This window comes from Bicyclus anynana, chromosome 11, assembly GCF_947172395.1.
Source record: "Bicyclus anynana chromosome 11, ilBicAnyn1.1, whole genome shotgun sequence".
Taxonomy (NCBI): Eukaryota; Metazoa; Arthropoda; class Insecta; order Lepidoptera; family Nymphalidae; genus Bicyclus; species Bicyclus anynana.
In genome coordinates, this window is record NC_069093.1 from 8,138,371 (window position 1) to 8,165,048 (window position 26,678).

Below are 26,678 nucleotides of genomic sequence, written 5' to 3' on the forward strand. Positions count from 1 at the left end.
ATAATAATAATAATATACACTAATGATAATGATAATTAACAAAATATAGTAACGAAGCTCTTTTATTTAACAATTGAAGACAAAATGACCAATTGCTGCAGAACAGGAAATATAGCTCTCTCTTTTTCCTCAACCATTAAAAAGTCATAGCATACATATTATTCATAATATCTATTTATTAAAAAATTGTCATGTTTTATACAAAATTATTATTAATAGAATAAAACTCATAAGTTATCATAGGCGCTAGCATGCGACCGACGAGATAATCTCGTGAAGAGAATCTCTTTCATTGCGTTGGTACGAAAGAGTTGGGCTAAGGACAAATCTTCGTGGGTATGCTCGATGGATTTACAAGACGGAGTTCCTGGGGTCGATCCCCGGCTAGGCCGATTGAGGTTTTCTTAATTGATCCATGTCCAGCTGGTAGGAGGCTTCAGTCGTGACTAGTTCACCCTACCGGCAAAACTGCTAAGCGATTTAGCGTTCCGGTATGATGTCGTGTAGAAACCGAAATGGGTGTGGGTTTTTATCCTCCTAACAAGTTAGCCCGCTTCCATCTTAGATTGCATCATCACATACCAAGATGAGATTGTCAAGGGCTAAATTGTGAAAGATTAAAAAAAATCTTTTCACGTGGTCGCATGTTATCATGTCGTCCTGTTTAAGGCACAGAAGTTAAAATAAATATTTACACAACTATCTACATAGTATTTAAACAACAAATGCTAAAGATTGCAAACTAAGCTAAACGGGCGACCTTAACGGAAATAACAGAATACCACGAAACCTTGACATAGTGATAATAACTGATAACAATTTCATCTTTATTTGCCATAGATTATTTTGGCCCAATAAACACTATGTTAGTATCAAATCTACCTTCAATAAAATAAAGAGTGTATTTTTATATTATTTGTGGTTATTATAGATAGGCACTTTATTTAAATCCTGGATATAAATTAGGTACCTTATCTAATAATTTTGTTAATATAATTTTTTTACAGTTTTTAGTTTTAGATATTAAAGTATAGGCATTTTAAAAAGTTTCTTCACAATTTTTTTTTCATAATTTTTTTACTGAGATTTTTTATAATTGTTCTAACAACAACGAACGTGAAAACGTTCATGGATAATGGAATTTGTGGACGTACTTCAGTGCAGTGAGTCCCATGTGATTTTATATGAATAATAAATAATAACCACACAATTTTGATCAAAATGTAGGAAAATAATATAATTTCTTAAGAAGTCTTTTTGTCATAAAAAATCAAATCTCTTTTAGCAGGTAGAGAGTAGGTACCTACTTACTTGTAGATATAACTATGCATATTTTATTTCAAATCTCTTAGCAATTTTGCTGATAGAGACTATCAATAAAATTGCCAAGAGTGACTTATTATGGCTATATTGTGGCTATGTATTATAACCCTTCGCGTTGATATTTCGTGAATTGTAAGAAAATTTGCTCTAACGACGTCTGCAGGATGCTGTAGTCTTCCACGTCCAAATCTCGCTTAGCTCTCTCCATGATGCCGAACATCCTGGACCAAGCCACACTGCGGTCCGGCAGGTAGAATGTTATTAATCCTTGATACTCCTCCCTAAAAGACAACACGAATGTTTCATCATTATCAACCCATATTCCGCTCACTGCTGAGCTCGAATATCGTCTCAGAATGTTAGGCCAATAGTCCACCACTTTTTTGAAATTTTTCCTTTACCGTTTGAGAAACATGGTTTTTAATTTCTTAAAATGCGCACAACTGTAAAGTTGGAGGTGCATGCCCCGGGCCGGATTTAAACCCACACCCTCTGGAATCGGAGGCAGAGGATATATACACTGGGCTATTGCGGCTCTATGAATGTTTAAGAATTCTATTTTTTTATTATGATGTAGGCATATATTATTATACTTGTATTGACGAAACCGGAGTTCACAAACATAATCTGGAATACGATACCGCATTGAACAAGCAAGAAATGCTTTTGCTAAATTAAAAAAGTTCTCTGTGACCGCAATTTCAAATATTCCTGAGGATGAGAGTTGCGGGGCGTTAAGTTTTCTCTATGTTATGAGTTTAAAGCGTAATAAGCTTGAGACGTTTGAGTGATGTGGGTAATACCTACTACAGACAGACGTGTTGGACTATGACAGAATGACAGACAATTATTTTACTGACTGAGAAAAAAGTAATGCTATCAAATGTTTTCGAGTTTTTACCACAAGTCCGCCGTGGACTGTAAATTATACAGTTTATTAAGTAAATACTTACATTAACTTTGGATCTGTGTAATTGGACTGCACGTAACGTTTTACAGTTTCTGTTCTAGCGTCGTTCACCAAGTTGTCTCCCTCTTTCAGTTTTATTTTAATTGTTAGTGTGAATCCTATAAAGAACAAAAAAACAAACAAGTTTTAGCAGACTCAGAAGTGGATTACAATAAGCAAACCAATGTCGAACAAAGGCATTCACAACATTTGTCAATAACAAATCAAACTGTAACCAAAATAAGACCCTAGAATGGCAGAGAATGACCTTGAGTAAAGTCACGGAATTTATATAATAAATTAATAACTTTATATCGCCAGACGTTCCCGCGTGATGGCTACCCTTCTCAACTCCCTACTTTTTACGGAATCAAGTCGCGCATCTAGCGTCGGCACAAGCCAACACGAGACCGAGCGACGTCACATAAATTTCAGATAACTATTTCCTACAATACTATAATTTATTAGATGTTCGTCGTTATGGAAGGGGTTTGTTGCGCAGTGTAATCAGCCTGCAATACAAACTGACTTCTGCGCAAGCCCCCTATACTATAGGCGAGTGCTTTTAAATTTTAGCGCGACCTATATCTTGCGTTTCTTATTACCACTGCAGCAACGCCTTATTGACTTTTACCTTGAGAGAACTTGTTCTTGAGATGCTGCGGGGAGCCGAGGCACTGGAAGCGGCCGTTGACCATGATGGTGAGCCGGTCGCACAGCGCCTCGCACTCCTCCATGCTGTGTGACGTCAGCACGAAGGCGCGCCCCGCCCGCCGCGCCGCCCGCACCGCGCGCCACACCTGCCGCTTGGCCGCCGGGTCCACGCCCGTCGTCGGCTCGTCCACGAACACCAGCTGCGTGCGGCCCAGCATGGCGATGGCTGTGCTCAGCTTGCGCTTGTTACCGCCAGAATATTGATCCACCTAACGCACAGAAAACATATTTAATAGTATCTTGAGGCCGTCCCAAAAAGCGTTGGTTGACATTGTTAACGCCAATATGAGAGCTAACAAATCAAGAACTCAGATTCTCAAGATAAGAAAATAAGATCAGAAAGAGGATGCCACCACCGTGGGACCAGGCTAAAAAGAAGTATTACTTATAACATGAATACAAAAAGATCGAGACGCCGATCACTAACACGATGATTAACTAGTTAAGAAAAGCCAAAGATAGAAATTTCTATACGCTAGCGAAGATGGCCACCAATGAAACATAGACCCTTGTCGACTGTAAGATCTTACCAGGGCCATGATTTTGTTAATTTAAGAAAAATTATATAGTAATTTACCCTTTTATTCAGATGTTTTGTAAATCCGAGCGCATTGGCGAGTGTTTCAGCTCTAATCAAAGAGTTGGCATTTCTTAGGCCTCGGAATCTAGAGAACAAATGCAGCGTTTCCCGTCCAGTCAACTCGCTAAATATCGCATCGAATTGTGGACAGTACCCTAAAAAATAGTAACAAAATTAATAAATTATTCTCAACATAGTTTATGGGCTTATGGTATCATAGATCTAAACTAAACCTGACAGTATATCTAGGACATTCCGTCCGTTAGTTTAGTGAGTAACATTTAGTAGTAGGTAGATATTCCTAGGAAAGTAGTTCAGATACCTTCTACTATTGCCATGCTAATTTCTGCTTTGAAACAGCATCGATGTGGGTAACTCTGAGTAGTACCTGTTTTGTAGGACGTGTTCCTTGTATCCGACACGGACCATATGACCGTGGTTAAGGTTTACTTTAGTTTGCGGAATAGTATTGCATTGAAATTAAACCACAATACGTGTGCACTCTGACGTTTATTGGCGATTAATTTGCGTGATGTGTGTGATTGTGAATAAAATTCCGTATCGATGTGAACACATACTCTGTGAAGTGGTAAATACTCTATTTATAGGCGTTTTCCACTGACCATCAAGTTAGTCTGCTTTGTACATCAAATATGTCTAACTATTTAAATAACGGGAAAGCTTACCAATATTCTCGTGAACTTTGGTGATATCAGATCCAACGGAATAGCCACTAACGAAAGCGTCTCCACTAGAGATGGACTCGTCGCCCATCAGCATTTTAAATGTGGTCGTTTTACCAGCTCCATTGACGCCCAACAAGCCGAAGCACTCCGCTTCACCTACAGCTGCAAATAAATAACTATGTATCTACTCGTAAGAAATAAGAATGACCCTGTCCCCATCAAAAAAAGCTCGCAAAGTACTTGTCGGCTATAAATGACACATACAAAACTAAAATCTGAGGAAGATCTGATTGATAGGCACCTTCAGTAAAATATATTACTTATGGACCTACAATAAAGTGTAAGCATCGATATACCACCACACTCCTCATGTTGCGTGGCTAAGGCGGCCAACTTTCTGCGTTCGTGTGGGTTGTTGTGTAATGTGTATCTTTGTGTCGTGTGATAGAAAATGCGGTACATGCGGGACGCATCCATCGTTATACATATAATATAAAATATTAATCTAACTTACAAAAAGAAATCTGATCTACAGCCAATTTATTGCCGTAGTATTTTGTGAGGCCGCGTGCCACGAGTTTAATGCCAGGAGTGTTTGTATCCAGACGTTCGGCGTGCTGCATTTCCTCTGCGACGTCAGGATCTAGGGTCGACTCGTCTAGAGGAGGCGCTATCTTCTTGCGAATGAACAGCTACACAAATTAAGATTTATATTAGGATCCTAGAGTAAGTAAGTAAGAGGAGTAAGCTGCACAATCATCATCATCATTATCAGCCGATGGACGTCCACTACTGGACATAGGCCTCTTGTATAAACTTCCAAACATCACGGTCTCAAGCCACCAGCATCCAGCGGCTCCCTGCAACCCTCTTGATGTCCTCAGTCCATCTAGTGGGGGGTCGACCAATACTGCGTTTTCCGGTGCGCGGTCGCCGTTCCAGCACCTTGAGACCATAACGTCCATCGGTTCTTCGAACTATATGCCCTGCCCATTACCACTTCAGCTTCGCGACTCGCTGAGCTATGTCGGTGACTTTAGTTCTTCTGCGGATATTCTCTTATTTGATTCTATCACGCAGAGAAACTCCAAGCACAGCTCGCTCTATCAATGCTGCAATGTTGTGTTGTTTTACGTAAAATGTAATCGGATGAATAGACGTTGAGAAGGTATTCTAAAGACGTTTTGCTGCTTTTGGTCACGCATTTTTCCAACATAGATTCTAAATTTCCACCTTATTTTCTACAATCATAGGTTTCATATTGGAATAAAGTTTTTTTTTCAAGTATTTGTTTTGTAGGCGGAAATAGACAAATAGGTACGAGTAGTATAGCACAATCTTATCAATATGAAAACGTCTGGCTACTATCACTATCTAACGTTGGTACTTAATGATGATAATATATCTTCTTAATTCAGATTTAAAAATTTGATTAAGCAGTGATTGGTATTAATTCTAGAAAAACTTCTGTAAAATTAATGCACCAAAACTATCAAATTATTAAATGGCCTCTCTACCAACTTTAAGTCGTCTGACTCACAATTCGCCTTGACCTTGGCATTGGCAACTATATTTTCTGTGCCAACTACCTATAATAAAAGTCCCTAAATCAGACCTATGCCTATATTTTCCCGACGTGTCACTATGAGATTTAATCACAGAACAGACAACGTTAAAAGCTAACGCTTTTAGCAATAAATCTGTGGATTCTCTACCTTCTACAAATAGTCAAACTTGATGTTTCAAAAGTGCGTGTAAATTAACGTTTGGTTTGGTTTCAATTCTGATTTAGTTTTTGACTTGACGACGTCTTATAATTCTATGAAGCCAGATGCAAGCTCGAAAAAAGACGACGTCATGCGTCGTTTCCTCGCTCTTTCAAAGAAATAAAGTATATCTCGCTCTTTCTTTTGAAAAATGCAACCATTCCATCAGTATTTTCTGACTTTGTCACGTTTAACTATCAACCAACTTTACAACCAATTTTTTTTTTTCAATTTCTTTTAAAATATCTCTAAAGTCCTCGATATCTTAAGATGCCGAAAGACGACTATCGAAGAAATTAATAACTAAATAATAATTACAGTTTTATACGTACCCTCTGAATCCAGTTGTATTCCAATATCATAAGCAGCGACCACAGTGCTACACAAATGGTGAGTGTGCACACAATGTAGCGCATTATGCCTGGATCCTCCCAGTCGAAGTACGGATTCTCAGGAACTGTAGGATGGAAACAAGTTTTTAAGAAATATAATCAACATTATTATCTACATACCTACTGAAAGATATGCCAAAGTTATGTTATTTAAAAATATATCCGTTCTTTATTTTTTCTAATGGCAGCCTAAAAACTTACCCAAAAATTGCCCTCTTTCAAAAATTAACAATCTAGTCGTATTACCTAATTCCTTAAATCATTCAAGGGCAGTCCGCTTTATTCTGTAACGTACGTTTGATTTTAGATGTTGACCAAGCGCGTTTGTATGTATAAACTGAGAAAACGTTCCGCTACGATGCCGTGTAGAAACTGAAAGGAGTGTGGATTTTCATCCTACTTCTAACAATTTAGCCCGCACCCATCAGGTGAGATTATAGTCAAGGGCTTATCTACTTATAAAGAATAAAAAAAAAATTAGACCGTTCTCCTACGAGACTATCTTCGCGTCGCTTTCACACAATTTCACTATCTAAGTACCTATAATTATAAGTTTTAAAGTTGATTAAAAATACTTAGGAAACCTTTTAGAACATCAAAATAAAGGTGATTAAAGGTGTCTCATTCCGAGACTGACCTATTTTCCTTCTTTGACTGGAGTAACATTCGACCAGAGGGTTGCGTTGCAATTGAATATCTATGTAAGAGAACAACCTTACACCTTTCAAAGCAACTTTCAATTGCTTGTCTATACACCTAACCATAGCCTAGCAAACTTCCGAAAGTCAACAAACTTGTTACGTTATGTTCAAACAACTAAAAATATAATCGTACCCTCAGATATACCTTAATTGTCTAAAGCTAAACATGCCATGAATACTTACTGCAGCATTGTCGGGTTATGTTATTGCAAAGGAATTCCATGTTACACTCTTCCAAGTTAGGCAGCACTGACGTCAGGTACTCGCAATACTCGAGACAAGAAAATCTTATCAACCCGATTTGATTCAGCTGCCTATAGAAAGAAGACTTAATTATTTGGGTGTTGAATATCATAGGACCGGGTGATCCAACCAAAAATATATGATTTAAATAGAAAGTAATAGAAATAATACCTAGTCGAAGTTACCAGACTGTAAAGCGGGAAGAACTGCAGTATGTAATCCAAGATGGTCGCCGCCTCTCGCGCAGAAGCTCCTAGCGACGACAACGCTTCTACGATTTGTGCACCGATCAAACCTGCAAAATCCATGAAAAGGAGTATTGTTATTCAAAACCCATAAAATGTTGGCCAGGCTTTCAATATGTATTTACAAGCGGACGCCCGCGACTTTCGTCCGCGTGAAATTCAGTTATTCACAAATCGCGAGGCAAACATGGATTTTTTCCGAGATAAAAAGTAGCCTAATTTGTTGGTTAATAACCTCCTCTATTTTCCAGTGAAAGTCCCATTAAAATCAGTTAATCCGTTTCAAAGATTAGCCCAATAGAGGAATCATGGCAAAAACAGAAAAGACGGACATACAAAAAGGTTAAATTGTGTTTTGTTATCGTATAAGTAACTGTAAACAGAATGAGAAAAGATGTGTATTTTGAAATCACAGACAGATAGTTCAATTGTATTTATATCTATTGAATACTAGTGGGAGTTTTCAATATTTTCACACTGTACTGTTACTATCACGTTGACGTAAACGCAAATTTATATGCAATTGATACAGTCGTGCATTAGTGCCACTAGTCATTCACTGTCCGCGAGTATTTTATCGAAAAGCCCGTCTACGTTGAAAAAGCCGACAGTCAAGGAATGCGGTTTTAATCTACCGTTGTGAGCCATTTAAAAAAACTTTATAATCCTCTATCGCGCGGAGCATGATACTGTGCTCGCCTATTGCCCTTAGTTTATTTTATATTTTTTTACATGTCACGTAACGGTAACCGGTCGTCCATTTAGGAGTCAAGTGGCTAGATGACGCTGTTTCAATTCCATAGAAATTCGCGTTTACGTTACGTGACAGTAACAGTATCAAATTGCCACTAGGCCCTCTGAACAAATACACGTTAAACTTACCGAAAAGAGTGTTAATGAAGAACATGATAACAAAACCAAGCGCCGGTCCGTTGAACAGCAGCGAGAACAAGTAATGTAGAGGCAGCATCGCCGCTCCGTATATCATCAGACAGAGATACAGCCGACCTGCGAACGTTTAAAACGATGTTTTATATATCTATGCTTATTCTGCATTAAGTTTTCACAAACATCGCAAGTTGGTAATGGAAAAGAACTCGTTTTCTTATTGATTGATTTTCCTATGCACAAATTTTTTACATCATCCGGACCTGGGTGTCAACCACGGTCACGGATGCATCATGACTGAGATATCGGTCCCAATCTCCCTAAGCCGAGGTCTCACCATGATGCATAACTAGAGAAGAAATTTTAAAGTCATAACCAATTCCTTTCATCTTATCTTCTGGCTTAATTTTTATTTTATAGTAATAACTTGACGTTGGTCCGTCAATCCAAATGGTCGGATGATAAATGGAGCGTTTCGCAAGGCATGCAACACTTCCTTCAAAGTCCCGCAACTGACCTGACCTGAGGGACACGTGGCGGTTTTGAGCCTCGTATGCCATCAATTACAACCATGTCTTTCTGACCGAATAACATCAGCAATGCTGCTCAGCGCAGAAATGAGCATCGATCTTGTACCTACTTCCCCAGAAGACATCAGTCGCCAAAATCTCTACTACTAATTCTACCAAAGCTTCTGCACTCTTCCAAATTTGACTTTGACGGCGTGGCGCAGTGGTATACTTGGTGGATTTACATGATTGAGGTTTTCTTAATTGGTCCAGGTTTGGCTGGTGGGAGGCTTCGGCCGTGGCTAATTACCACCTTACTGACAAAGATGTACCGCCAAGCGATTTAGCGTTCCGGTACGGTGTCGAGTAGAAACTGACAGGGATGTGGATTTTCATTCTCCTCCTAACAAATTAGCCCGCTTCCATCTTAGATTTCATCATCACTTACCATCAGTATAGGTATGATTGTAGTCAAGGGCTAACTTGTAAAGAATAAAAAAAGAGTATCTTACCCAGTTCCTCCACCGAGCTCATGCCAGTAACCTGGAAGGCTGCGCAGGAGATGATGATGCTAACACACAGCACCATGAACCACAACCAGTCGAACAGCGCGCCGGCTCCCCACATGATGTAGGGCTGCATGCCGGCCGCTCGCTGCAGTAGCTTAGCTCGCGTTACGCGCTCCTACATAAAGAAGAACATTCTTATTATAAGGCCAAGCTATGCTTGGAGTTTCTGCGTGACCAAATCAGAAATGAGGAGATCCGCAGACGAAACTAACTACCTCAGCGAGCCGCGAAACTGAAATGGCAATGGGCAAGCCACACCGTTCGAAGAGCCGATGAAGTGCAGTGTTGGTCGACCCCCCACTAGGACCTAGGTGGACCGAGGATATCAAGCGAGTCGCAGAAAGTCGCTAGATGCAGGTGGCTCAGTATCGTGATGTTTGGAAGTCGCTACAAAAGGCCTATGTCCTGCAGAGGATGTCTACCGGCTGATATTATGTGATGAAAAAAATAGGGGATTAAGCAATTAAGCATAACATAAATGTATCTGCTATACAAACCTTGATATAAAACATAATGTACACTGCACTGACGATGGCGAGACTGTTGCCAATGCTGTTCGCAACTTGCACTGACAATAGGGACACCATCAGCTGAATGTTGGTCTGAAATAATAAGACAGTAAAGTTGAGTCGAACGTGATAGCCCAGTGGATATGACCTCTGCCTCCGATTCCGAAGGGTATGGGTTCGAATCCGGTCCGGGGAATGCACCTCCCAACTTTTCAGTTGTGTGCATTTTAAGAAAATATATATCACGTGTCTCAAACGGGGAAAGAACATTGTGAGGAAACCTGTATACCAGAGAATTAAACTCTCTGTGAAGTCTACCAATCCGCATTGGGGCAGCGTGGTGGGCTATTGGCCTAACCCCTCTCATTCGAACTCAGCAGTATAGTGTTGATAATGATGATGATGAATGTTGAGTCAAATGTTGTTGATCCGATAGTCGTTACAGTAAGGTTAAGGTACAGGTTGTAAAGCGAAAAGCTTCGACCAATGAGCTTTCGCTCGAATGTTGGATCAAAAGTCGGATATAGAAGACTTTTTCTTGAGACGGCTCTTAACTATTGTAAGAAGGATCGTCACCAGTTCACCACACCAATGATCGGGCACTCAAATGCCCCTAATTTAAAAAAAAACTGAATTAAATATGCAATCTCGACAAGGGCACATGTCTATAAATTTTCAATGTCCCGGAAGAATATCCAACATGTGTTTTTTTAAAAATTTATTTAATTTAATTATTTTATAAATTATTATTAATAGTGTTCTGTATTATATTCTGTATTTCTAGATTCTGTATTGTTAAAAAAAAAATAATATACATCGGAGAACACGTATCCTCATTGATAAAAATTATGACCAGAATCGCTGACCCGACGTCAAGCTTTGATTTTTATTCTCTTCGAGATTATTAAGAGTTGTTAAAAACCATGTAACCACAATAACTCTGATTCATACAAAACTACCTCGTATATAATCGGTTATTTTAGCCCCTTGTATCATAATCTACAATTTAAAGTGTACAAAACTTACGTCATCTCTATAGTTAGCTTGCAGCGGATGATTGAATACGTCGAGACTGGCCGCAGGGTTGAACCCTTTGAGCAGAGCGGAGTGTACCGTGGCCAGGGAAGTGGCCACGTCGTGGTAGCCGAAGTTGCTGAACCAAGAGGTCGCAGTGTTGTCGTCAAACGTCGCACCAATGAGGAATCTGTTGCGGTATGCGCCCATTATCACGGGGTCTTCCGTCTATGTTGATAAATAGAACATTTTACTTTAGATATAGTTACAATATACAAGTATCTTCTTACACATCTGGTTGAATCTTATTGGTTGCTTGCGTAACTGTACTAGCTACTAATGGGGTGAAGTTAGATAAGTCTAAACGAAGCTCGAGTGGGTCCGCTAGTACAGATATAATTTTCGGTCTTAAATGATAGGTTGATTGCTTTACAATTGTCAAAGCTTAATTAGGTACTAGCACTCGTATGTCCGAAACATTTATGGCTTATTTCTAATTTTGTGAACTGATCGATTAGCGTTAGTTGGTTGGTCTTGGATTTGAGTCCTGGATCTTGGTGAAATTCTCAGTAGCATTCCGGTACCTCGGGTAGAAACCGAAAGGGGTGTGGATTTTCGTACACCTTCTAACAAGTGAGCCCGCTTCCATCTTAGATTGCATCATCACTTACCATCAGGTGTGATTTTACTCAAGGGCTGTCCTTAACATCGGATAGTGATCGATACAAAATCATCCTCAGCCCGCCAACGCATTAAGACACTTATACACCGTCAAGTCTGCAGGAAGCTTTGGGCATTGAAAAATATATGAAAACCATATAACCATGTTTCGATGTACCTATAATAAAATAATTAACTCACTCTATGTAAATAGTAATCATCGAGGGGTTGACCGTCAACAATTGTTAACAACATAGAGTTTACATTTGACGCGTTGTAAAATTCTTCGTACCCTCGTCTGCCCAAATTACCCCATGAAGTCAGGTTGGTGCCGTTATAACTTAAGAATGTATTTGTGGTTATATATCTGCAAAATAATAGTCTATATTACTTCCTTCACTCAATAAAACTAAGTATAAAATATTTTTGCAACACGCGATCTTTCTGCGAAAATCAAATAAAACTCTATTAAAAGGTTCAGGACGAAGTATTTTTATTTTTTTAATTTTTCTATTTGCGTGAACAGCAAAATGAACATTCAAACTTTTTCTTTTTTGTATTCTGCTACTACGAGTATATCCTTTATCCCCCACATTTTTTTGTACATTTATTCAATGTACATAGAGACAAATAATATTTATTATAGTAGACATAGATTCAGGCCTTGATCCAGGATGTAAGCAAGGCATTTGCCCAGAGCATATGTTTTCTGTGACCAGAGCGACAATATTGAAGGGTGGTTAGGTTAAGGTGAGGCTAGTTCATTTAGTCATTAATAATAATCAAGATGGGCACATTTTTGGTTATTCGCAAATCGCTACTCCCTACATAAAAATAGATATTCAATTTGAAAAGGACAAAACAAACTCAGTGCCTATCATTTTGTGTTCAAACAGCTATCTAAAAATTTTAAATATTTTTTTATTGAATGGAATGACGTTAACGTCGAACGCACTAATGCGAAGTGTTTACTAGACCACGATAAGGAAAATCTTTGGTACATAAATATCTGTCTATCTAACGATAAAACATATTACAACTCGTAGCAGCTAAGTACTTGTACTTAGATTACGCCAATTTTAAATCACATCACCAATACAGGATATCAAATAGATATTTAGAAACAATGATTATTAAATCCACATAATTAACATATAAGCTTGTCTGCAACTTACCCTTGCGCAAGAGTCAATGCTCTAGATATAACAGTTGCACTTTTTCCCAATAGATATTGAAGAATGCCCAAGTTAGTGTTTATCTGGAGAATTGGCACCAAAACTTGCAATAACAGTAGACCCCAGGAACGGGTCCAAACTAAGAACAATTTTAGCCACACTCCGCTTACACGTAACCAGAATAAGCGAATTCCTGTTTCGTTTTCGTAACTGTTATCGACTGGAATTTAAGAAAAAAATGTAGTCAGCTAATGGAAAAGAACCAATAATATATTTATCTGTTTATTTAGTTCATCATCATTATCAGCCGATAGACGTCCATTGCTAGACATAAGCACCGATAAGATCTTGACTCGCTTTTATTCAGCGGTCAAAACATAGCATAACGAGTTATTAAGATGAAGTGGCAATACTCGGGGCAAGGCATAATTTGAAAATGGAACCTGTGGTCTCAAAGAATGGTGAGCTGGCACCGAAAAGCGCAGGGTTGGTCGATCCCCTACTAGGTGAACCGATGACATCAAATGGGGTCACACGGCTAGATCTTACTAATATCACTACTTGCTACCAAATGGTTTAAGATAAAGCGCAAAGCAAAATGGTATAGTAGTAACATTTTTTAAGTTTATCATTTATCTATCTATCATAATCTATGTGACTCATAAAATGAATCATAAGTAAAAATAATGAATCATTTAGACCACTCAATGAAATACCAGCTTCGGGCTAAATTTTAGGTTTTACTGTTATCAGAGTCGGTACATGTACTTACTCTATGTTATTTGCTACTGCAATAGGAGTCGACTCAATAAAAATATTGCTACAAATGTGCCTCTTAACTTTATTTGCTTTTGAATTAAAATTAAACTTACGGGTTTCCAAGGATACTTCATCAGAACAGCTGACATCCTTGTCATCAGACAAATCAGTGTTCATTGTCATATTATCATCTGATTCTGAATGTATGTCTACGTCTGATCCAACGCTGTAATAAAACATTATTTTTTAAATCGAAAACATTATCTAATACTCAATTACGTCACACAACGTCACAATTTTAGTCTGATAAACTAAAAACCATGCATCTTTTTATTTATTCTAGTGATAACGTCTAACTGGTCGAGGGAAAGTGAAAATTTCTTACGACATAAATACATCTTCTAGGGTCGTAGCAAGTAATCCATAGTCCTTGAATTGTATAGTATCTATATTCCTCTCAAGATCATTGAGCATATCTTCAAACACGTGTGAATAATGGTTGGGCAACTTATACGTCACTTCCATGCCTGAAATCACGAATATCCTCAAAATTATAAAAGTAGATAATTAGGCTAGGCTATTTGCTTTTAGTATTTACTTAAGACTAATAAATTTTTATCTATCAGTCTGCATTTCAAAGTAAAAGTGTATTTTACTTTATCTAAAGGGAGTGTCTAATGTAACACTCCCACAGTTTTTATTATGCGAGTGCCTTTATGTTTTTATTGCCATCATAAAATCCAATAATGTAAGACTATAATAACTAGAAACTTACCTCGGTCTTCTTTAACCATCGTCCCTGGTATGTATTCCCCGATAAGCGAAGTGCAGTAATCGATTTGAAATTTTTCAGTTTTTATGACAACCAAAGTGTAACCAACTCCATAGTGATGCTTCAAGAAATATGGAGAACCGACACATTGCAAACGGCCACTCGACATGATTGCAACTCTATCACCGAGAAAGTCTGCCTCGTCCATAAAGTGGGTCGTTAGGATCATCGATCGACCTTAAATTAACAAAATAATTAATAATTCCTTCGTTGAAATCAAGTTCTTATTTAGTAAATGATAAAATGATTTCGATTTATAGCTAAATACGAGTAGGTATACCAAAGCTTACAGTTTATCTGCGTGATTTAATCAGAAATGTGGATATCCTCAGGAGAACCAAAAGTGGCAACGGGCAGGGTACATAGTTCGAAGAGCTGATAGATGTTGGAGTCCTAAGGAAAGAGCAATGTCGGTCGATCCTTTAGATTGATCGAGGACGTGAAGTGGATTGCGGAGAACAGCTGGATGCTAGCGGCTCGAGACCGTGGTGTTTGGTAGTCCATATAAAGGCCTATGTCCATTAGTAGACTGATAATGATGATAATGATGTCATACCTTTCTTTTCCCTGTTTAATAGTTCCCAAAGCGCCCGACGAGATGCAGGGTCCATGCCTGAAGTAGGTTCGTCAAGCAACACCACGCGGGCACCGCCACATAAAGCGATACCCACACATAACCGTCGCTTCTGACCTCCTGACAGTCCTTCAGCTAGGTAATGCCTCTGCAAAAACCGACATAAGTTAAGATACTTTAAATTATTGTTCCTTTTTGAAGAAGTTGGTGGGAAAAATGAATAAAAAATACTTTTTGATTGAACCACCACTGTATTCGATTAGCACTAAGGAAACAAAAAAACAATCACATCAATCGAGCCATCATTATCTTTTAAACATAAGAAGATTATGAGAACATGGAACTCTTTGAAAAACAAGCAAAGAGTAAGGTATACGATAATGGTGTGACCTGGTGGATGGATACATACTTTCTCCTCCATCTCAAGGCGATCGATGAGTGAATCGATGTCTTCTTCGAGTTCCGTTCCGGTGAAGCCTTTGAGTCTGGCAAAGAATTCCAAATGTTCGCGCACGGTGAGCTCATTAAAAAGTACGTTATGTTGTGGGCACAGGCCGAGATGAGCGCGGGCGAAGCTGGTCTGCGTCGACACATTGTAGCCGGCTAGCCATACGCTGCCTCGAGTCACTTCCACATTACCTTGGAAATTCATTAATGTTATTATAAGCGGCTAAAGTTTTTGTTTGTCGTCGATAGCCTATTGATAGTTTGCGTAACTGTACTCTAGCTTGGCAAGTTCGTTGATGACACTCCCATGATCGGCGACGGGGCGGGAAGGACTGCTCCGGTGTGAGGTCGTCCGGGCGGTGCAGAAGGAAGGACTACGCGGGTATGAATCGCGGGTATCAGGATTGTTACGAAAGAACTTGCCAAGCTATAAAAAATGAGGTGAAATTGAATAAGACAAAGCGAAGCTCCGCTAATTTTATATGTTTACGTACTTGTAGATACATAGATAAAATCTAGATATTATACATATCTATACTAATATTATAAAGCTAAAGAGATTGTTTGTTTGTTTGATTGAACGCGCTAATCGCAGGAACTACTGGTCCGATTTGAAAAATTCTTTCAGTGTTAGATTATCGAGGCTATATTTTGTCCCCGTATTCCTACGGGAACGGGAACCACGCGGGTGAAACCGCGCGGCGTCTACTAGTTGTCTATAAAAAAGTGGTAAAAGTAGGAGCATATAATATACGCGTTATTTTATAAAAGTACCACTTACCTGTTACCATTGAAATTGTAGTAGATTTTCCTGCGCCATTATGCCCTAAGAGAACGGTGATTTGATTTTCGTATATGTTCAAGTTTAAATTATTAACAGCAATATTGTTTTTATAAACTTTGGTTAAATTCTGAAAAATAATATTACAACATATGATTTAAACTATATAAGTAGATACGTATGAGTATCTAACTATGTCCTAAAAATACTAATACTACACGGCAGTATATCTTCTGGACGTACCAAAAAATATATCATTTGAACGCATCAAGAAATGATAGTAGTTAATATTAACAACAACTTACCGACATTTTGACTCCAACAGGAAGATGAATCGGATCTGCTTCTTTAATTGTCCCATCAAAATCCGGGTCATTAAATCTTTCATCTACAAAATCAAGACATTATTTTTAACTGAATATGCAATTTCGAAAAGGGCACATGTCAGTAAATTTAAAAAGGTCCAGTAATTAAAAAACTAATTATTTACCTAATCAGTGTATAATTTCTAAAAGTAAGTGTTACAATTTGTTATTAATTAGCCTCCGAAAATTACTAACATAAATTATTTTAAAATTTATCTAAATATGCTATTAGATATTTTATATTTGTGAGATGTATGCATAGAATATCCGACATGTGCCCTTTTCGAAATTGCATATACAATTAAAACTCGAAATTTTTGGTTTTTTTTTTCTTTATTCCGTAGGTGTTTTTTTTTCTTTATTCCGAAGTGGTATATAACAAAGTTTCTCAATTCTTAAAGAGATTCATCATACAAGATAATACAAATTCTAATCAAGTGTGCTTTACTATTTCTGTGTCATTCGTCATTTATTAAGAACACTTATAGATATTCTTCAACAATATGTTTACTGTGACTCACACATGACTCACCGTATTCAATCTTTGAAGAGGGACACCAAAACGACTTCTGAAATGGAAAGTACCACGGCTTAGGAGCACCGCATGGTCCCGGGAGCACTTGTTCTAAGTACAATGCGATTAACATGTACAATATACAGTCCACTATAAGGAATATACAAACATGCCCGAACAGTAGTCGATTAGACTCAAGGGAATGTGTTGCGAAAAACTCTCTCCATTGCATACCTGTAACACAAATATCACCATCATCTCCTTACCCTTATCCCACTTGTAAAATCATAAGTGGATTCGGAAAAATATGTCAATCATTTCCATTCGCCTCTATTACTCGTGAACTCATCACCCACTCCTTTTACACACATGTCCTCTTTCACACAATCCAACCATCTATTCTTTGGCCTTCCTCTCCTCTTATTTCCTTCCACTTGCAAATTCAACATTTTTCTAGTAATATGACTTTCCTCTCTACGCATTACATCTCCATACCAAGCGAACCTTCTACTCCTCAATTTTTCTGTCATTGGCGCCACCTAATAGATACTAACTAACCATCGGTACTTTCTTTTCCAAGCATCAATTGAAATCCATAAGACATAGCTGAATTAATAGAAAAACACGTTATAGCTTGCACTGCAAGCGGTACTTCCACGTCCATCCCTAACAGCACAGCTGGAACATATGTCAAGAACCAAATGACGCCTGCAAATAACGCTGCCGTGCTACCTGAAACAAAACAAATACAGTAATTCTCTTTCACTTCCCAAAAATTAAGAAAATAAGGCCTGACCTGAAACATAAAATACCTTGTCTGGAATCGCCACATGTTTCATTACAACACTTAGGCCCAGTTTCACCACCTTCTGATAAGTCTCGTTTATTCTAATCGTAAGACTAACCGAAAGATTTGTCACTTTTTGACTTTATGTCAAATGACAAAGACAAAGTTTGTGAATAAGCTATCAGACACTCATCAAAAGGTGGTGAAACCGGCTGTTAATGTGGTCTTTTTTACTTAATTGACTAAGTTATGATTGCCGCGATAGGGCAAGATTTTTATTTTTCTCGTCAGCCTTTAAAACCAATACTACTGAGACTAAGGTACCTTTTGAAAACAACCCGCTAATCATGAAGCAAAAGAAAATGGTGCAAGTTAAATATAATGTAATGTAGAACAACATAACTGTCCATGGAGTATTAGTAAATACAGCATATTCACTGAAACCTTGTTCGTTTGTAAACCAGTTTATCTGAAACCAAACAAATAAATGCAATGCAATTATAGTCAATGTAATAATTAAGAACGATATTAATAAGAAAGATCAATCAAAAATACTCTCTAAATTAAGAGATGGGCTTGTATACCTCATAAATAGAGATAGAGTTTTGACCAAGCTTATAGAAGGAGTGGTGTTAGTTCTACGTGTACGAACCTTTAATATAAGCGTAATAAGCGAACCTGTGAAAAACAGGTATATGAATTGCTTGCAAAACCATGCCGTCCAGTGCAACCAGGTTGGAAGTCCCATTATCTTCATGGTTTCCTAAAAACAATGTTAAAATAAGGTTAAAACTGTATGTAGGTATACCTAGCAGCTTTGAAAGTAATACCTTACTAAAATAGTGTTTTTTTTTAATTTGTAGTAAATAAAAATTACCTTAAGCTGTAATTCCTTTTCTAAAGTAACACTCCGAACAATGTTAACAGCTGTGTAGCTAAAGCTGAGCATCACAAATAGGGGAAATATGAACATCAGTGCCTCTACGGCGAGATCTTCCACGTAAGACGGATGTGGGTATCGTTGCAAATTTACTCGAAATGTTCGTAAGTTTACACCTGTGAGTCGTGACACTAACTCCATTGAGATAGCGTGCTGCAGTGCTATAAACATTTCGTTTACATAACCTAAAAAATAATTATAAAGAGACTTATTATTATTTTTTTATTTTTATTGAGAAAGAATACAATATGGAACTTAAGCTAACTTATCCTAATAACTATACAAATCATGCCCACGTGGAATGGTGGCAAGAATACTGGCTGCATTTCCGCGCTGGATAGCCAGGCTGATCCTTTGCGCAAAAAATGAGCCAGCCCTTCTGTCACCAGTCGAGGCAACTAGCCGCGGTGAAATAATTCGGTAAAATTTTTTGGCACTGCGACTCCATGGCCCAAGGGTCTCCACGGCAAAAGGTACAAATATATAACTCTCCGTCAGAGAGGCATACTTGAGCCACTTACCGGTTTCAGCTTTTTCACTTATTATTATAATTTAGATCTTCTATTTTATCAAAAAATAGACTAGGGTACAAATAATACCTGGATCATTTCCTCCTTCCCAGGAAAATGGAAACCTCGGACCGGGTAATTCGAAAAAAGGAAATGTTAGATCCGTTCGCCAGGTACGTCCACCTATGCCGAAAAATGAATTCTGTCGTGGTCTTTCAGGAAAACGCAATGCGTATGTCATGTTCAGAGGTAATTCTGTTGCGCCTAAAAATTTTTTAATAGAATTAACAATATATCATTTAAAGAATCGAAAACTTTAGTAGTTGCTTTATTAACAAACCTAATAATCCATCATCAAATTGCACAGCAGCTACCACTTCACGAATCGATTCTTCGTCACTATAAATACGTATGAGATCTGAACTATGATTATACTCCTGAATCCTTACTAAGCCCTTAGCATATTCATATATATCCGTAGAATTAATTTCTATAGGCAGATCATCCGGTATTTCCGGTATATCAGGAAAGTCCTCTTCATCTTTTAGCATGTCAATGATATCTCGTATGTTGTGAGCGAACAAATTTACAACTGCACTGCTCACAACACCTTTCAATAAGTCGCTTTTCGGTGAATACGCGAACGAGAGCTGACTTCTATTAAGACCTGGACTGAAATTGAAAACGATTTGTTAAAAAATTAATAGTTAGTATTAAAACAAAGAGTTATTATAGAAAATGAGTTACAACTTACAATACAGTACGTGAAAAATTGAGAGTATGGGCGGGAATAGGTGGGTATCTTATAGTGTCTCTTCTAATAGGCTCTATTTGCTGTCGCAGAATGAGCACGAGCGCCATAGTAACGACAGGCAACAGCAGTTCCACCACAGTCTGTCCTTTGTGCCGCCATTGCTGGAGGAAGTTCTTCCACATCAGCAGACGGAACTTGATCCAGGCGTTCGCCTCTTGAGATTGCTTTCTCACCTTCATCATTTAATCTATATTTATAAAAGATAATTATGGTTAATTATTTATTACCGTTTACAAAACTAGAACGACTGAATGACAAAGTGGTGTTCACGATTCGTAAGTGGGGTCCACGAAAATTTATCTGGTTTCATAGTATATGAATTTACTAGTAGACGCCGCGTGATTCCCGTTCCCGTTGGAATACAGGGATAAAATATAGCCTATAGCCTTCCTCGATAAATGGGCTATTTTACACTGAAAGAATTTTTCAAATCGGACCAGTAGTTCCTAAGATTAGCGCGTTCAATCAAACAAACAAACAAACAAACTGTTCAGCTTTATAATATTAGTATAGATTGCTTCCTTGTGCTGTAAATAGATATCAAAAATTAATGTTGGATAAACAACTTTTCCCTGGACAATTTTACTTAGCCACTCACAGGAAAATCAATTAAATTAGACGAAAATTTCCATAGGAAATCTCACATTTTTTGTCGAGTTTTGGATAGAAATTCAGCAGAAGGTCCACCAGTTAAATTAGAAAGTGGACTATGAGAAAAAAAAGTTTAGGAACCTCTGGTCTAGCCTCTGGGCTCTTCGAACATTGGGAGAAAAAGAAGCCTTATGTTGCTTATTGTGCTGATAATCCTATAGTCCGGTAAATTTAGACATTCGAAGTTACATAAGTTGAGACATAGGCTATATAAATTTTATAAAAAAAATTATATTATGGAATTTAAACCTCAGTTTCTAACATCAAAAAAAATAAACTGAGACTATCGTCATTTGTTTAGTATCAAAACTTCATACATGCATTAGAGTACTGCATACCCTAAGTGTTGTAACGCTTAACTAACGAAGATTTTCCCAGTTTGGTTAATTTTTCTTACTAGTGCATACCCTGATCGACAACCTTATGCACGCCACTGATACATACATAGACCATGCCAAAATCATTACCCTTCCTTTAGACTTCGCCGTAGTCGGTTAAAAATGAATTCACGGTCAAAATTTAACGTTAAACGATGTAAATTGAGTTAGTTTAACGTGGTATGTAAAAGAGCGATTTTGAGCATAGCAACCGTTATGTAGGCCGACACACGACAGTGTAGGCAGAATACCTACAGTTGTTGGTATAATTTGCTTATTGACCTAGACACGAATACGGAAATGTGACAGACTGACTCTACTCCGCTTACCTAAAGGCATCACACATACATCGTCTGCTAAATAGCAATTAGATGTAGCACCGAGTATGTATGAGTATCTACACTATACGACATACATGTATCGTATAGTGTAGATAGCACAGCAGGCCAGAATAACACATAACAATAGTAGATTGTTAACCGAGGGTGGAAAAAATCAATTGCCGAGACAAAACACAAGGTATCTACTCGAAACCGTTGAGGAGCTCCTTCGTCTGTGCTTCGGCTCCAACATCAGATCGACACCAGATCTTCATTAAACTATAGTGCTTTAAAACACTTAATGAATACATTAACAAACACACTAGTTGCCTCTATAATATTCGAAATTTCCCCTCAATTTCTCCAGGATCCCATCATCAGATCCTGACATGATTACTATGAAACCAATTGGAAAACAAACCCTTTCAAACGAAAAAATGATTTTAAATCGGTTCAGGCGTCTTCGAGTTATCGGTGAACATACAAAAAAAAAGATTCCGATGAATTGATAACCTTTTCCTTTTTTTTAAGTCGGTTAAAAATAACTATCACATGGTGATTAGTGATCGATACTGATGTCAAAAATGCAATCAGTAAAATATTTGTCTGTCTGTATGTTCGTTATAGAAACAAAAACTACTCGACGGATTTTAACCAAACTTGGTACAATTATTCTTCATTCTCCTGGACAGGTTATAGTATAATTTTCATCACGCTACGATCAATAGGAGCAGAGCAGTGAAGGGAAATGTTGAGAAAAGGGGAGAAGTCACTCCATTTTCACAGCGATACTACTGTAAGGGCTGGATCAAAGAGGTCTAAGGGCTGACGAAGTCGCGGACGTCCGCTAGTATGATATTACAATTGAGTTTTTAGACGAATTTGTTACCGTGTTACCTTAATTGTTATATCCGATAAGGTGCAACAAGCATGAATATTGCCATAGAAAAGCTGGGACAGTTAGCTATTATCTCTTTGCCCTACCTACTTATACATGCCTACTCATTACCTAGGTATGTACATAAAGAACGTAACATAAAAGCGCAATAATTCAGAGCTAGGCATGTAGGTACTTTGGCATTTTTGGTTATCTAATAAAGATAACTGAAGTAAAACGATAATCCTGACCGATTAGTCTCTGAAAACATTGTACACAGTAAGTACGTAGACCTGTTACAATTTCCGTAATTTTCAATACGACGTAGGTACATAGGTTCCTAACTGTACCTACCTCCGTTGACGACCTCCGTGGCGCAGTGGTATGCGCGGTGGATTTACAAAACGGAGGTCCTGGGTTCGATCCCCGGCTGGGCAGATTGAGATTTTCTTAATTTGTCCAGGTCTGGCTGGTGGAAGGCTTCGGCCGTGGTTAGTTACCACCCTACCGGCAAAGACGTACCGCCAAGCGATTTAGCGTTCCGGTACGATGCCGTGTAGAAACCGAAAGGGGTGTTGATTTTCATTCTCCTCCTTACAAGTTAGCCCGCTTCCATCTTAGACTGCATCATCACTTACCCTCAGGTGAGATTGTAGTCAAGGGCTAACTTGTAAAGAATAAAAAAAAAAAACCCTACATTATATGCTATTTTTGTTTGGTTAAGGCCCAGCTTTTCAGTAAGTAATAAAGTCAATTACACTATTAACCTACCTACACTTAAATTAGGTATCGCGACGCTACGTAGACGAAGAAAGCTTCAGTTTCGTACATTCGTACATTATTTGGATCCACCTCATCACGTATCTTACGTTACGTTGTATATGTCTGCCTAACACCCTTATCCCGGAAAGTATACCTAGGCGTCTTTTGGAGCTAATCTTAGTCTGGAAACCGATATGCTAAGGTAACAGCCCCAAAACCAACCCCTGCGAAACCCTATGTGTCCCTTCGTAACTCTCTCGTACGTCCAACTCTCCTTCCCTAGTGGCTCGGCACTAGCAAGCACCTTAAACGGTGTGTCCCAGCGGCCATATTATTAACATTATAACAGAGAATAAACATTAAACAGCTATCGGTTTCAGCAGGCCTTGGCATTAAAGGCCAATACGCTGATGATCATGATGATATTACCTAGATACGTGTAGGTCTATGTTATCTATAGTTATACTAAATCTCTAGAGAGGTAAATTCTGTAAATGAAATATATTTCCAAAATAACTATCAGGGAGTGATTAGTGATCGATACTGATGCCAAAAATGCAATCAGAAAAATTTTTGTCTGTCTGTATGTATGTTCGTTATGGAAACAAAAACTACTCGACGGATTTTAACGAAACTTGGTAGGTACAATTATTCTTCATACTCTTGACCAGGTTATAGTATACTTTTCATCACGCTACGAGCAGAGCAGTGTAGGGAAATGTTGGGAAAACGGGAGAGGTTACTCCATTTTTACAGCGATACTACTGTAAGGGCTGGATTAAAGATGTCTAAGGGCGGACGAAGTCGCGGGCATCCGCTAGATAATAATAATCGAAATTAAAAATGCAGGCAGAATTCGACTAAGCTTTTATATAGTTGAAGGTAATATTAAGCTTTTATATAGTTGAAGGTAATATTAAAATTTAGATACTTGCATACCTAAGTACGCATGTATGTAGCATTAATTTAACTTCCAGTTCCCTAAGTGATTTAAAACTTAAAGGAATAAAAAAACTCATTCATTAATAAAACCTATTTCTTCTATATAAAAAAATGTAAATAAATAAAATACCTGTGAAGTGCTCAGCGGACGTTAATATTGGATAGATAGGGAATCTCTATCCTGTAATTTATCACTATAGCATTCGTTTTAATAATCTAATAAACTTGATTTAAAAGGAAACTTGATGTTCTGGTTTTCCCCTAGTTCAGTTCTAATACAAGTATCTAGCCTAAAAGTGGTTGCACTTTGTTTTATTAAGTACAGGCACAATAGATACGCAATAGTATGTTTAATAGCAATCGTTTGGCATAACACTTTCTACATCACTTTATTTAATTCGTTCTCGTAACCACTGGCAACAAATTCACACGCCGATTTTCATAAATTTTGGCGACTTTACAGTGCAATACGCGGGATCTCACTGAAAACTGTCCGTGCTATTATTTTACGTATCTATCCAATCATGAACAATTCGCAGAAGTACCTACGCTTCTTATCATTGTAGATATTAATGTACAGTACGTAACGTAGGCAGGTGGATATTTAGTCGGCGCGTGTAGAACATTGAAATCTGTTTTGATTGTCCTTCTACCATTTGCGAGAGTCAACAAAAGACTGCATCGTCATTTAACCGCAGAATTTGTAATACAGAAATTTTCTATGCCTCATAGAAGTACCTATTTTATACTAGGACATTTAGACTTTCATCACAACTCAAGGAAACTTTGTGAATATGTATAACTAGGCACCACTACTACCTCATTTCCAAAAAAAAAAAATATTTGAACGGTTTCTGGCGATATACGCCGTTGGTCCAGTGCTTAGCCTATGTAATTTCAGATCACGAGGTCCTGAGTTCGAATCATGGGTCGAGCAATAAAAGTTTTTCTTTCTTCTAAGAAATTTTCACTTGGAAATCTCAGCCCGGGGAAATTGATGGTGTTACACCCTCGCAAGCCCTCAGCTACGGTCATTATTATTAATGTTACCGTACCGCACTACTACAATCTGATAGTATTGTAGTAGTGCGGTACGAGGTCCGTCGACCTCGTAACTCTCGAAGACACTAGACGTACGAGGTCAATTGACCTCGTACCGCAACGAACGTGTTAATGAATTTAACATTATCACCCTAAGCCCGCCAACCCGCATGAGAGCAGCGTGGTGGAACACAGCTCCACGTGAGGCGATAAAGGAAATTGGGAGAGCGATAATGTGAACTGGGTTCCAGATGATATTTAACGGGTGCGGGTGTAGGTAAAACTAAGCTCCTCCAGGTAGAAAAGGTACTGCCTGCGTAATAGTGTTCTTGACGGCCTCCGTGGCGCAGTGGTATGCGGTGGATTTACAAGACGGAGGTCCTGGGTTCGATCCCCGGCTGGGCCGATGGTCCAGGTCTGGCTGGTGGGAGGCTTCGGCCGTGGCTAGTTACCACCCTACCAACAAAGACGTACCGCCAAGCGATTTAGCGTTCTGGTACGATGTCCTGCAGAAACCGAAAGGAGTATGGATTTCATCGTCCTCCTAACAAGTTAGCCCGCTTCCATCTAAGATTGCATCATCACTTACCATGGTGAGATTGTAGTCAAGGGCTAACTTGTAGAGAATAAAAAAAACGAAAAAAAAACATGATCACTAATCAATTCGTAGGCAAACAGACTTGTGCTTAAACATACCTCTTACTTTTTCGACCTGGGTGAGAGGTTGACCAACACTGCGCTTTCTAGTGCGGGGTCACCATTTCAGCGCATTGGGACCCCAACGTCCATCGCTATTCGAATTATGTGCCCCGCCCATTGTCACTTCAGCTTCGGGGATTGGTTAGCTATGACTGGTTCTTTTACGGCTCCGAGCCAGTGGCGTGCATAAGATTGTCGATCAGGGTATGCACTAGTAATAAAATTAAGCAAACTGGAAAAAATCTGTACCTATTTAGAACTAAGAAGACAACTCTTAGGGTATGCAGTAGGTACTTTAATGCATGTATGAAGTGCACGCCACTGCTCCGAGCATAGCTCGTTCCATCGCTCACTGTGTGAATCAGAGGTCTTCTTAGGAGGCTTATATTTAGCGAACAAGTCTCGGAACTTGTCATAGCGAAATAGGTCATCACTGGCAAGTGGCAACACCTAGTTTCGTAGGTACTCGTAACCTAACTTCTTGATTTCATTACATTCTTCAATATCCATCCCTCATCAAGATTTTTTGATTAGATATTTAATACGGATTATCTATCTAAGATACGAATACGTACGTACCATTTACGGCGCAGTGTATCATCTTTCTCTACCAATCAACAACAACAACAAAACAATCACACGAGTGAAACTTGAAGCCAAGCAACGCACCTGCCTATCTACCTAATTTGTAATGAGATTTAATTTTAGGTATTATTAAAGTAGTGTTACCAACTCTCCAAAATATTTATCCCTAAAGTTTGTGT

The 26,678-nt window shown here is 38.4% G+C and overlaps 1 protein-coding gene across 1 annotated transcript; it reads right to left on the bottom strand.

Annotated features, from left to right (window-relative positions):
- Positions 1-43: 43 nt before the first annotated feature.
- Positions 44-24,737, bottom strand: LOC112052061 (phospholipid-transporting ATPase ABCA3-like). The gene is made up of 31 exons (XM_052884230.1): positions 24,305-24,737; positions 20,186-20,432; positions 19,772-20,103; positions 19,522-19,695; positions 18,860-19,107; positions 18,635-18,745; positions 18,307-18,451; positions 17,754-17,927; positions 17,214-17,429; positions 16,622-16,704; positions 16,317-16,446; positions 15,498-15,727; positions 15,071-15,236; positions 14,458-14,691; positions 14,068-14,209; positions 13,796-13,908; positions 12,924-13,143; positions 11,950-12,115; positions 11,101-11,316; positions 10,063-10,167; positions 9,509-9,680; positions 8,482-8,607; positions 7,526-7,649; positions 7,295-7,425; positions 6,351-6,475; positions 4,767-4,944; positions 4,253-4,414; positions 3,564-3,721; positions 2,907-3,195; positions 2,277-2,391; positions 44-1,604 (listed from the first exon to the last, which is right to left on the bottom strand). The coding sequence occupies exons 2-31, from the start codon at positions 20,425-20,427 to the stop codon at positions 1,424-1,426; spliced, it is 5,208 nt and encodes a 1,735-aa protein (XP_052740190.1). The 5' UTR covers positions 20,428-20,432; positions 24,305-24,737; the 3' UTR covers positions 44-1,423.
- Between the last annotated feature and the right edge of the window lie 1,941 nt (positions 24,738-26,678).